The sequence below is a fragment of the Neolamprologus brichardi genome, chromosome 8 (genome assembly GCF_056152115.1).
Source record: "Neolamprologus brichardi isolate AB-2024 chromosome 8, ASM5615211v1, whole genome shotgun sequence".
Taxonomy (NCBI): Eukaryota; Metazoa; Chordata; class Actinopteri; order Cichliformes; family Cichlidae; genus Neolamprologus; species Neolamprologus brichardi.
The window spans coordinates 2,889,376-2,901,970 of NC_142111.1; the positions used below are offsets into that span (position 1 = coordinate 2,889,376).

The following is a 12,595-nucleotide window of genomic DNA, read 5'->3' on the forward strand; positions in this document are numbered from 1 at the left end:
GCTCTAAAAGAACGTACGTACCTGGACCCGCCTACTATCCTCGGAAACGTAAAATGATTGGCTAGGATTCAAAGTGTATGACATCTCAGGGAAATAAAGCACCGAAATGTGCGCTATGGCACCGGATACCGGTACCCATCCCTACTCCCGACTGTCAGTAAAGCTCTATGGGAGTTGATCACGATTAGGTTAAGTCATTTGTCCACAGACATGTAAATATAATACACAAACTATGAACTCTAGCTCTGTCTTAGTTGCATTTTTTGCTCAGATGATTGAAAAAAGTACTACATGTGAGCGTGCAGGTAGCATGTTGATAAGCAAAGGTGATACGATCCTGCTGTGAACCAGCAGTTTAATCAGCATCTGATTAAACCTGATGAACCAGGTCAGTGGAATGCTTTCTTAGAATCTCAGCTCTGCGTTATATTGGATAGCATCAGTATTTTACCCGTGTTTTTATGGGAAAATGTGTTCCTTAACAATCACCCCTGCCTTTCAACTTTTCCCTCCTTTTAAAAAAGCGCACAGTGCAGGTTTTGTACTTTCCATTCAGCAAGCTGACTCTCCACGACTGGTTATGTTTGTGAAAGGTCTCTCTCACGCACACAGACACCAGTGAGGGCAACACTTCAAACAAACCTAGTAGGTGAGGTTGTTACAGGGGTAGCGGGGTCATCTTTTTCCTCCCAGAGCCAGCTTCCTGTGCCATTCAGATAGCTCCATGCCTGCCAGGCCTAAAGGGAAAAGGAGGAGGAGGAAAGTGGCCCTTGAACATTATTAGTGTCCTGATTCAGTTCATGTTCAAGTGAGCACACATCTGTCTGTACAGCAACCAGGGGAGCAGCCGCTTTCCAACACTTACTAATGTTAATGTGCCATTATGTAAATGGCACATTAACACAGCAGGCATCTGCGTAGCAACAGCAGCCAGCTTTATATTTTTTGACATTGCAGTGTGGAGCCAAGGATGGAAAATAGGCACAACAACTCGAAGATGTGGTCCCTGACTGAGAAATGTCATTAAATCCCATTAGGACTGAAATCCCTTTCCTGAAAGTTCATACTTATTCACTGCTGAGTTTGTTAGTTCAGCTCAGGATGAGATGATAGAAGCAAAGCCGCAACAAGGTAAACCTGTGGAAGGATCGTAAAGGGTTTTCTACAGCTGACTGCATGGCCCAGTGTTGGCAGCGTGGCACTACTGTGTTAGTTTTCTGCTAGTTTTGAGTCTCCATCATTCACACTGCGGCTACCTCGTGCAGGTTTATCAAAAGGCACGAGCCTTTGTCCTTGCACGATGGGCTTACATGGTCTGGTCCAGGCCTGCCTGCCTAACAGATGAACCTTTGTCATTTCGCCCCGTTTCACATTCAGTCATTTGGTTTTAATTTGAATAACATTTTAAAGTTCAAAAACATTATTCAAATTAAAAAGACAGCATGCGCCAAGTGGTGCTTTTCTTTTTCCTAACTGAAATGAAGTAACAGAAGCAACAGCACTTAGACAGAAAGCGCATGTGCACTGCTGGTCCTTGTCTGCTCCTCATCTGATGTGTATTTCTGACAACTTCATGTGAGCCTGACTGGGGCAAACGGTGGCCTCCACGCTGTCCTCATCCTCCTCCCCTCTGCTTTATTACCTTTTAAGGGCAGCGACTGTAGCAGAAGTGTCCCCAAATAAGGGCAGCATTTAAGCAAAAGAGTAATATAATATTTCCCACTGCTTCTTGCCCTCTTCCTCTCTGTAATGCAGATTTCTGTTGTTGAACAAAAGGCCTGTGTGGGAATGTGTCAGAGCAGGCGGTGTTGTGTGTCACAGACTGAGGAAGGTTGCAGATGGACTTGAGCGAGTGTAGGCTGTTCTCGGATCTGTGATCCAGCACTCATTTTACCCTTGAGTGATCGCTCTGTGAGTCAGTTTCTTTAGCGTAATCTGTTGCAGATGATCAGCCTGTCCGCTACATCAAACACCCATGATTATTTACTGGGAACATCTCAACTCTTTACATTTACATTTGAAGTATTTGCAATTTTTTTCCTTCACCCAAAGAAACATTTCTTGACAGCACTGGCAGAGCAAGCTTTCATTTCCCCCTAGGAGGCGTGACTTAAAAACCTGCTGCTACAGTGTCACAGACTTGAAGATTAACCCATAATGACTTTAATCTTGCAGCAGCAAAAGCTTTCCAAACGTATCAACAACTTTACCTGCTGTTTGACTGCAGGATCAGAATAATAAGCAAGTTTTGCAACAGTGCTTCCAGTATTTGGCACCGATGATCAGTGCCAAAGGGAAAAAGTTCCCAGGGTTTTAAGTATTTGGAGAATGACGCTTTTTTGGGGGGTAATTTTGCAAACATGTGGCCTCTACACAGGGAGGCCCAGCACTTTTGAATTAGGAATCCATTTGTACTATAATGCTACAGGTTGCTTTAAGCAAACCTGTAGATTTATACTCTATTATGAGTTAGTTAGTCAGTACTGTAAATCAACCAGTCTTAACAGCACAAGTCCATTGTGATCATCAAGACTGTAAGAACAGAAACAAGCAGATGATCCCAGAGCTAGGACAACTGATCTGATTAGTGACTAAATGTTTGTCAGGCTGCTGTAGAAGAAAATCTCTAATTTTCTTCCAGTTAACTCATTCCCAATTCCAGCGTCTTGACCAGTTTTTTTAACACAGTACAAGTCAGGTCAACATGCCAGTTGAGAGCCTTTCAGTGTCATTACCATTCATGACGATTTAGAGAAACTGAATGCTAGGGGTGGGGGAAAAAATCGATACTGTGTAGTATGGTGATATTTTGTTTGCTAATAATGTATCGATACAGGGACAGCAGAAATCGATATTTTGTTACAAAAAAGGTTTTTGTGCTCTGACTTCAGAGCATGTTGATCCTTTTTCTGAGCAAGAATCCTGACATTCCTTCACTGTCCAAATGTGTTTAACCTTTTTATGGCAGCAATAAACATGACAGTTTACTTATTTTAATTTAAGACATGTTTTATTTTAATTAAGTTTAAAACTTTTTTATTTAATGTAAAATTATATTTTGTTTTAATTTACTTCCAAATTCTTCAGTTGCTGAAGGGGCTGCATAGTTTTCATAAACTGCATAGTTCAGAATAGCTATAATTGTACCAGATGGTTGATTCAGTTAAGTTGGACTAGACTGTAATACAAACCGTTCAGTTTGTCAACAATAAAACTGAAATGAGAGAAAGACTGAGTGTGAGACTTTGATATTAGATAAAATGAATATTGATAAAGTTTACCTTTATGTACAGAATCTGAATATCAAAAAATAATTTTAAAAATGTCAATAATATCGTATCGTGCGTTAAGTATTGTGATAATATCGTATCGTGGGATGTATGGTGATTCCCACCTCTACTGAATGCCTTACATGTTTAACCAAAGTGTGCATTTGTTTGCAGTCGCTCCGGTGTTATCGAGAAGTTGGAGGCCTTGGAGTTGGAGAATCCGGAAAAAATGGAGGTGGAGGAGTCGGGGAGAAGCAGAGTCAGACAAGGCCGAAGTGAACACAGACGCTTCCAGAGAGAGGTAACGTGTGTGAGTGTGTTCAGTGCAACAGTGCCAATATTGTGCTGCAGTTCACAATAGACATGGTAATATGTGTAAACAGTGATTTTCAACAGCATCACATGGAAAGCCAGATGTGTTCTCAGCAGTGGCCCTACCAGGACAATTTTGGTTCCCCCTCTGCCCCGCTGCTATCCCACCGCTCCTCCTCTTTCTTTTCCCTTATCCTCACCCTCTTCCCTCCGTCCTCTCCCTCTCTGTCCTGTCTTTGTTTTGCTTGTAGGTCAGAGGTCAGCAGAGGTTGCTGTATTCATTTCCAGTTTCCACTCTGTGGTGGGATTCCCCTGGTGATTACATTTTCCTTTCCCACCCTAGCCCCTTGCGCTAAGTTTGAGCAACTCGGGCTTGAGTTTAGCAAGACAGTGACCCGACACGGAGTCCCCACTCGGACACCATTTGGCCCTGGATCTGTTTCACCATAAAAATGTTACGTACACGTACGCAAATATGTGTCTCTTACTGCACACAAACGCTCTGTTCTCCTTATTGTTGCGTTGAAACAATGCACACATTTCCAGCTGACGCATTTAGCCTCATGCTAACAGTGTGTATTTTTGTTTTCAGCCTCTTTGATTCAGTGCCGAATTCGGCCTCATAAAACACATGGGCTCAACAAAGTAGTGTTTGTCATGAAATTTCTCCACAGCTCATTAATACCCACTCAAACAGACCTGATTACAAAAGAATGGGTCAGTGATTCTTGCCTGTGTGTTTTCTATAAAAACATTTGCCCGCTACTTATTACTTGCACTATTATGCAAACATTCTGGTAGAGCCAATTTACACAGATCTCACAGAAAACTCAAACATGCATCTATGCTTCCTTTTTTCGTCTGTACTATGGACGGTTTTCTATGTGAAGGATGCAGTGCAAAGTGTTATAAATTACTCATCACTTGTATTGTTGACGTTGAGCATGGGAATGCTGACTGTAGTTCACTAAATGGCTGTGGGTGTCATTAGTTTCCTGGAAGTTGCTGAGAGCTCCTTTAAGAGTGTTTATATGTGTGTGTTGTTTAGGAACAGAGGCAAGACGTGGGTCAGGGTCTGGACTTTCCCTCTACCCTGCCCCCTCTGAGGAGAGCCAAGTCGTTGGACCGGAGGACCACTGAGTCAGTCATGACGGTGAGTGCTCTCTTGTTTTTGTAAAGTCTGCGATCATGCTAAAACTCCAAATGTTCCTGTCGGAGAATTGACCTCTCAAAGTGAGCACAGTTTGTTTCCCAGCCTTACTCACTAATTGGCAGCGGAGATGATAAGAAGTCAGCTGCTGTTGTTTGCTCAGCATGTTGATGGGAATTGTTAGTTCGTCATCCCGCGTTACATCATTATTCATTTGTTGTGTTATACGTTTTTCTTACACATTAGTTACCTAACAAACTGTTTGTGATTTTTAATGAATAAATAAGATGATTGAAAAGTTTCAGCACCGCAGTTTGTTTATATTCATTGAACATGTTGTGTAACGTTTACATTTAAAGCCGCTCATAGGGACGTTTCACTGGGCTAAAAGAGCCCCGTTTATAGGGACTCTAGTAGGTTTCCTTTAAAAAAACAAACACTTTCCTTCCTCGTATACTTTGACAGTTAAACATGGTAAAATCAGAGTATGTACAGCTTAACCATGCAAGCTGATGCATCACGACTCATTACAGCTTGTTTTTCATTACAATCAAGTACCACTTAACGTGAGTGGAGTAGTTACAGCAACCCGGCCAAACATCACACGACGTCATGTGTATTAGGGCTGGGCGATATGGCCTAAAATTCATATCGCGATATGATTTCAAGCACGTGCGATAACGATATATATCGCGATATATTATTTTCTTCTGTATAACGTATTTTCCACACTATAAGGCACACTTAAAATCCTTTAATTTTCTCAAAAATCGAGAGTGTGCCTTATGTATGAATTCTGCTTGTGCTTACTGACCTCGAACCGATTTGGGCAGAAATCTGTTAAAAAATGTTTTAGTACAACTTTGGTAAGCTGCACTGCTTGATGGATTGTCAGAGCATTACGGCTGCCGTAGTGAGGAGCTTCGCGGAGTAATCTGGGTCCAAAACTCCGTCCATTTCAGGTCCCAAAGTCAAACGAACACTGAGAGTTAAAAACGGTCTAAATTCTTTAATCTTTAATAAAAGCATCACCTTTGCTGCTTTACCAGGTGTAACAATTAAGTTTAACATCCAGGCATCCATGAAAACAGAATTTATTACATTTAACGGAGTTAGAAGTTAGCAGGAAGTTAGCTCGTTAGTTTCCACCTAAACATTTCATACCATGTTCTGAGAGATTTTTGAAACTAATTCAAACGTACAGCTCTGTTACCACTTCCAACATAAATGAAGACAGAAAACTAAACAGCAGTGGCGTTTGCAGGGTTACTGAAGTTGGACTACCTGGTATATAATGTTGTGCTACGTGATTGTTAGCGACACAACTATGTTAGCATAACATTAGCACAGTGAAGCTGGAGGATGAACGCCAACTTTTTTCCACTCGATAAAAGTCATTAATGAATCAATGTTACGGAAGTGGAGGAAGCGCAGTTTTTGGCTTTCCCCATATTTCAAAAGTGCTTCATCTCTTTGTTCTGACTGTCGGCATATTTTGCAGATGATAATGGTTGTAGACGCTGCGATGCTTTCGATCAAAACAGGCGCAGCTTGATGACATCATCAACATGCGCTATCGCGATAGAGCGGTATAGTCAAAATCTCTATCGTTGGCCAAATTTATATCGTATATCGTTTATATCGCCCACCCCTAATTTGTATGCGATGGTATATGTGTTGCTCGGTCTGTGGCTTTTTGTCAGACTCGGGGACACCCGTGTTGTTGTTTGTTTTTCTTCCATTTCTCGAGTTGCTGGTTTCAAAAATGACAGTTTTAGATTTTTGTGAAGGGGATGCTCTCACGACTCGTCGAATGAAGCTGCTGACTAGCCGTTCAGTCAGCAGTCTGACGACGTCACATCCTCGGATCACCTCAGATTGCTTGGAACCGCCTGCCGAGTAGGTACTGCTGGAAAAGCAGTACTTGTTTCAGTTAGTGTGAACTGAGGGGAAGAACCAAGGCTCATTAAATGAATCTTTATCTATGTTTTACACTGTGAATCATAAAACGCTACAAATCCATGAATACAAAATATGGAGCAGGAAATGGCAGCAATAAGTCCCCTTTAATCTTGAATTATTTTTAGGGAAAACCTAAAAATGAATCAACTTTAATATTAAAGATATTATTCAATATCTAAATAAAGATTAGATATTAATAAATATGTTAAGATATTTATTAATTTACTTAAAATATAGTTAAGCTGGAGAACAACATGAAAACTGTCATAAACAGTAACTAAGAGTACGCATGAAGTTTCACGTTTCCACACATCGCGTCTAAATCCAGTTTATTACTTTGACTCTTGTTTTGTCTTCAACAACTTAGCAAAGGTCGTTTTAAGCTTGCTTGACGCTTGTGCAGGTAGCGAACAGTAAGTTTATCAGGACTGTTTGGCTGAAGTGGGAGTTGAATATTGATATTAATATTTAATCCATAAATAGTAAAGTGTCTTATTTAACTGTTTTGTAATCTCTGCTAACGCCATGCTGCTGCTAAAAGCCGCGGCGAACCAGTAATGAATATGGTTCAATAGGGTGATGAATAAAGGAGCAGGTTCAAAGTTTGTCCTAATAATTTTCAGACCTGAACGCTCCAGGACTGAAAGGTCAGTGCGTTCTGTCTGCGGCCTCGTCAACAAAGCTGCTCTTGTTCTGTTAAGCCGGAGGATCAGAGGTCAGCCGCAGTGCCAGGGCTTCAGCCAAGCAGAGAGAGATCGCTGGCTTGTTGTTGTTCGAGCCTAAGAGGCGTGATTCGCTTAGGTAACACAGTTAGGAGAATTAAACATTGAGCAAACTCTCAGCAGACGTCACCCAACAATATGCCACAGAAACATTCTATAGACAGATTTAGTGGAGGTATTAACACTGATGGTGCAAGTGGAGCGTTACACATGGGTTTGTTGTTCTTTTCCACCTTGATATTGCTCTTTTTGCGCTACAAGTAGTCTCACAACTCAAAATAGTTCTTTGATTTCATTACTGGGTCTTGTGAAGCCCTTCAGTTCCAGCCACTATCTAAAACTTTCTGCTCATTGGCTGTCCTTCGCAAACAGTAGGTATAGCATAGCAGGTTGATGGAGCACACAACCAGCACTGTACGCCTAAAGTGACCGTGTGAAGGATGCTCCCTTTCTTTGGCATCATTTAGATCTAAGAGGGGGAAAAATGTCAGAAACTGAGCATTTAGAGTTCACTGTAAATACAAGAAGCACAAAGCCACCATAAAGATACCTGCTGGTTTCTAGATCCCACATTGGAGGTTAAATGTCAGCATTTGGCTACACTTATCTTGGGCGTCCTATTTGGATGAGTGTTCAATGAGCTAGCTCAGTTGTCAGCTAGCAGTGTTTTTCAGCTAAACTGCAGATGTTCAACACATAGACAAAGCTAGTTAATACCAAGCAACATATGAGGCTTAGCCCATAGCTGTCCGCTTGCTGTACAACAGTCAAACTAGCCCCCCTAATTTTAAATCTTACCAAATAAAAATATATTTTTTTAATACCTCAAAAGTCCAACTAAATGGTGAATGTAATGAGAGTCTATTGGGACTGACTTGTTTTTGGAGCAAATCTTAAACTGGCAGTTTTATTTATTTTTTAAGCAGGCTTATTTTTCAGCCCTAGAGGTTGCCTCTTGGAACTATGGAAGAGGATTAGGGCCAGTATTTTTCTATTATTATTATTTTTAACCAAAATTCTGAGATTATTACAGATTTCTAAAAAGTCCAAAAGAAGTCCTCAATTTCTATTTTGGTCTCCCCCCCCCCTCTTCCAATGGCTCCAATCATCTTCTGTATGGCTCAGTCTAATACACAGTTAGGATTTTTTATTTATATTTTTTCATTCTATCAATATAAAACATAATATGTAATAAAATTTTGCTTTCTGTCTATGATTAAAATCACAATTTCTGTAAAGTTTCTTGGATGAGTGGCGAAATGTTTCTCCAGTAGATAACGGTCCGTTCAGATGAACAGAATCAACTTTCTCTGACTTCAGTCAGCTGTTCAGATCCAACCTTTCTCCTTTAAAACCTTCTGCAGCATTTTACAGGAGAAAATAACTAGAGGTGGGAATCACCATACATCCCACGATACGATATTATCACAATTTTTAAAAATATTTTTTGATATTCAGATTCTGTACATAAAGGTAAACTTTATCAATATTCATTTTATCTAATATCAAAGTCTCACACTCAGTCTTTCTCTCATTTCAGTTTTATTGTTGACAAACTGAACGGTTTGTATTACAGTCTAGTCCAACTTAACTGAATCAACCATCTGGTACAATTATAGCTATTCTGAACTATGCAGTTTATGAAAACTATGCAGCCCCTTCAGCAACTGAAGAATTTGAAAGTAAATTAAAACAAAAATATAATTTTACATTAAATAAAAAAGTTTTAAACTTAATTAAAATAAAACATGTCTTAAATTAAAATAAGTAAACTGTCATGTTTATTGCTGCCATAAAAAAAGTTAAACACATTTGGACAGTGAAGGAATGTCAGGATTCTTGCTCAGAAAAAGGATCAACATGCTCTGAAGTCAGAGCAAAAAAACCTTTTTTGTAACAAAATATCGATTTCTGCTGTCCCTGTATCGATACATTATTAGCAAACAAAATATCACGATACTACACAGTATCGATTTTTTCCCCCACCCCTAAAAGTAACTGTCCTTGCAGTTTATTGTGCAGGTAAACGGGCAACTGTGCAAGGACAGCACTGTTTCAGATCCTTCTTCTGACTTTAAATATGTAAAATCTCTCCACATTACTGAATTCCACTTACCTTTTTTTCAACACTGTCGTCTTTTGAGCCGAGGGCTGCTTTGATGAGAGCGTTAGCATTTAGTTTTGTCAGGTTGTTGTTTATTTCACTCGTGCTCCTAATGTGTTGGTTTGTAAAACGGCAGCAGCCCCAACATTAGCACATGTGCTGCTGCTCACGACGTAGCGCTAAATTCATTATTATCGGCCTTTTTCTGGTAAAATAAGGTTGGAACAAGTTTTGTTGACTTTATATTGATCATGTCTTATTTCTATCAGCCATAGTCATACTTTAAATAGAATATCTGATACAAACCAACTGTGACCTCTGACAAACTTGTATGATTTCTTTCCTAATGTTCCTTTGGCCTTGTTGTGGTGGTGCAAGGGTGCTGTAACCCCCGTGCTGCAGGGCGCGGCGCAGCCCCCTGCTCTCCCTCTTCTCTCCAGGTTATTCTTCTCATCCTGCTCTCTCTGTGTGCAGTTTGTTATGCTGCGTGAATTCATTCTGCTAGATCTAAGATGGAAAAAAGAGACTATGTCTGAGTGTGTATGAGCCCGTCACGACTTCCTACTGCTTCCTGTGGTCACTGTTCACGTGTGCGTGTCTGTGTGTGTGTGTCAGGCAACACCGTGTTGAGCACTTGGGTTCTGTGGGCAGCACAGCCCTGCAACACATGTGGCAGAAGTTGGCCCCAGTCAGCGGTCCACATTTACATCCTCATCGTTGTCTGATCCGCTGACAGGGTCAACTTCTCCCTGCAGCCGACTGAGTGAGCATGTGTTTTAGCTGCTGCTGATTTTTGAATGCTAGCGGTGAGGCATTGAACTTGAATTTGACACACTGCCACTAGCATTACCTCTCGTTTTATTTGGGCGCTGTTTGTGAGAAAAGTTGAAGTCCTTATTGATGCTTTCTTTTAAAATGAAGATGGGTGGTAGTTTGCTGCTGCAACACATTAATAAAGAACGATGAATGAAAAACATGTTGCTTTGTGACGTTTTCTTGGAATCTGTATCCTCTCTTTATTGATTTATTTCTGTATTTTTTAGCCGGACTTGCTGAACTTCAAGAAAGGCTGGATGGTGAAACTTGACGAGCAAGGCCAGGTACCATTTTTATTAGCTGATTAAGAGAAACGTAAAGAGGAAACTGAAAATGGTATTAACCACTGAAAGCTAAATGAAAATGATTGCTGGAGTTCAAAAACCTGAGTCACTGTCTGTCTGTAGCGTTCGATGGCCTTTACACTAGGGGTGGGTTTTGATAATCAATTTATCGATTAAAATTGATTCTGGCTTGGATAACGTGAAATCGATTCATTAAAATCCTGAATCGATTTTTTAATATAAATTTATTTTGCCCGAAATGACAGAATCTCTGGTGAAATCTCACAAAATTTCAACAACCACCAAACAGCTAAGACAGTAAATGCGAGCAGGAACACGGATTCTGCACAAAGACGTAAACACACAGCGCGAATCAGCGGATCAGAATCAGTGAGATGTCGCCTTTCTCACTTGACGGCACGGACACGGTCGGGGCTGAAAGCCGACAGCTCGCTGATTCTGATCTGTTGGCGGTCCGCGCTTTGTGTTCACGCCCTTTTTGCGCTGATTCTAAAGCTGTTAGTTTTATCTCCCTCCAAACAATAAAAATAAAACTGACTGAACCAGCAACAAAAGAAGATCCAAACTACACATCACATAAACATCGTCATGAATTCACTCTGACTTTTACAGTTTTGCTTCGACCACGATGCACAGCTCTCTCTCTTTCTCTCTGTACTGTTTTCTGCATTAATCGCTTGCTTGTAACGCACAAGTCTACCGTTGTTTACAGCGCTGTCGCCGCTGTTTTATTTTCCTTTTACATACTTCTGAAAAGAAAACCTAATTTCTGCCGTTCAATACTGAACAAATTTAAACTTTTTAGAATTATGCAAAATGCAAAACGCTCAGCCGTGTCTCTAATAAAACCGCTGTAACTTCAGAGGTAACATTCATGTGTTGATTAATGGTTTTCTTTCATTTTTGATGTACTGCAGAATATTTTTATAAAATCCAGGCCAGGAAAATCACCTTCATGTTTTTCTGTGTTTTATCTTCAGCTACTTTGACACAAAGGCCTCTGCTGTGATGCTCACACCTTTGATAAAGTCTTGCGTGTGTCAGCTTCCTTTTTATAGATGCAAAAATATGTAAATTTACTGATCTGAATTATAATATTTCTGACTGTCAAAATTTCCCAGATTCAAATCGAATCGAATCGAATTTAATCGAATCATGGATCAAATCTATTCGGGACCTTGTGAATCAGAATCGAATCGATTCTAGAAATCCGTGACGATACCAAGCCCTACTTTACACACCTGTGGCCACACTTTGATGTTAATCTTCAATGGACTTGAAAGACGAGGGTGTTGCTAGGAAGCTTTAAAATACTGTTTATAAAACGTATAAAGAGAAAAACTCTACACTGACACATAGGACTGTGTGGACACTCGATATGTGACTTGCTGTATTACACAGCTCTGTTTTTAAACTGTATATTTTTTTCTCAAGTGGAAGAAGTTTTGGTTTGTGCTGACTGATCACAGCCTGAGATACTACAAGGATTCAATCGCAGAGGAGGTGGGCTTATTTGTTCTCTTTCACACCTTATGTTTTTATTTCCTTCTACTTTTAAAATGCGTCTTTGTTTCTGTGTAACTCAGGCCTCTGACCTGGATGGTGAGATCGACCTGTCCACCTGCTACAATGTAACTGAATACCAGGCTCAGCGAAACTATGGCTTTCAGATTCATGTAAGAGGCTTTGCCTGTTTCGTCTCAAAGCTTTCTGCTCAAGGAAAAATCTTTCAGTGTGATGACATTGTATCAATTCGTGTGTTTCATTCTAGACTTAACCATAAGCAATACTTAACATGTAATTTTGCTCGTCTTCGGGGGTAAATGCCAGATTTTCCACTCGATATCCACAGTAAAATTTCATATTGTCTCATCATCTGGGTGTTTTTTGTCACTCAGTATTTAGTTTAAACAAGAAGAACATTTTTATTTCATGTATTTTATTTTATTTCAAAG

At 40.2% G+C, this 12,595-nt stretch overlaps 1 protein-coding gene across 3 annotated transcripts in view; it reads left to right on the forward strand.

Annotated features, from left to right (window-relative positions):
* The window catches only part of mpripb (myosin phosphatase Rho interacting protein b), a 49,643-nt gene that overhangs the window by 20,703 nt on the left and 16,345 nt on the right, over positions 1-12,595 (forward strand). For all 3 annotated transcript variants that reach the window (XM_006796943.2, XM_087845263.1, XM_006796945.2), the window contains exons 8-12: positions 3,444-3,570; positions 4,630-4,734; positions 10,563-10,619; positions 12,075-12,143; positions 12,227-12,316. In XM_006796943.2, the coding sequence (XP_006797006.2) occupies positions 3,444-3,570; positions 4,630-4,734; positions 10,563-10,619; positions 12,075-12,143; positions 12,227-12,316 (448 nt within the window). The remainder of the gene's footprint in view (positions 1-3,443; positions 3,571-4,629; positions 4,735-10,562; positions 10,620-12,074; positions 12,144-12,226; positions 12,317-12,595) is intronic.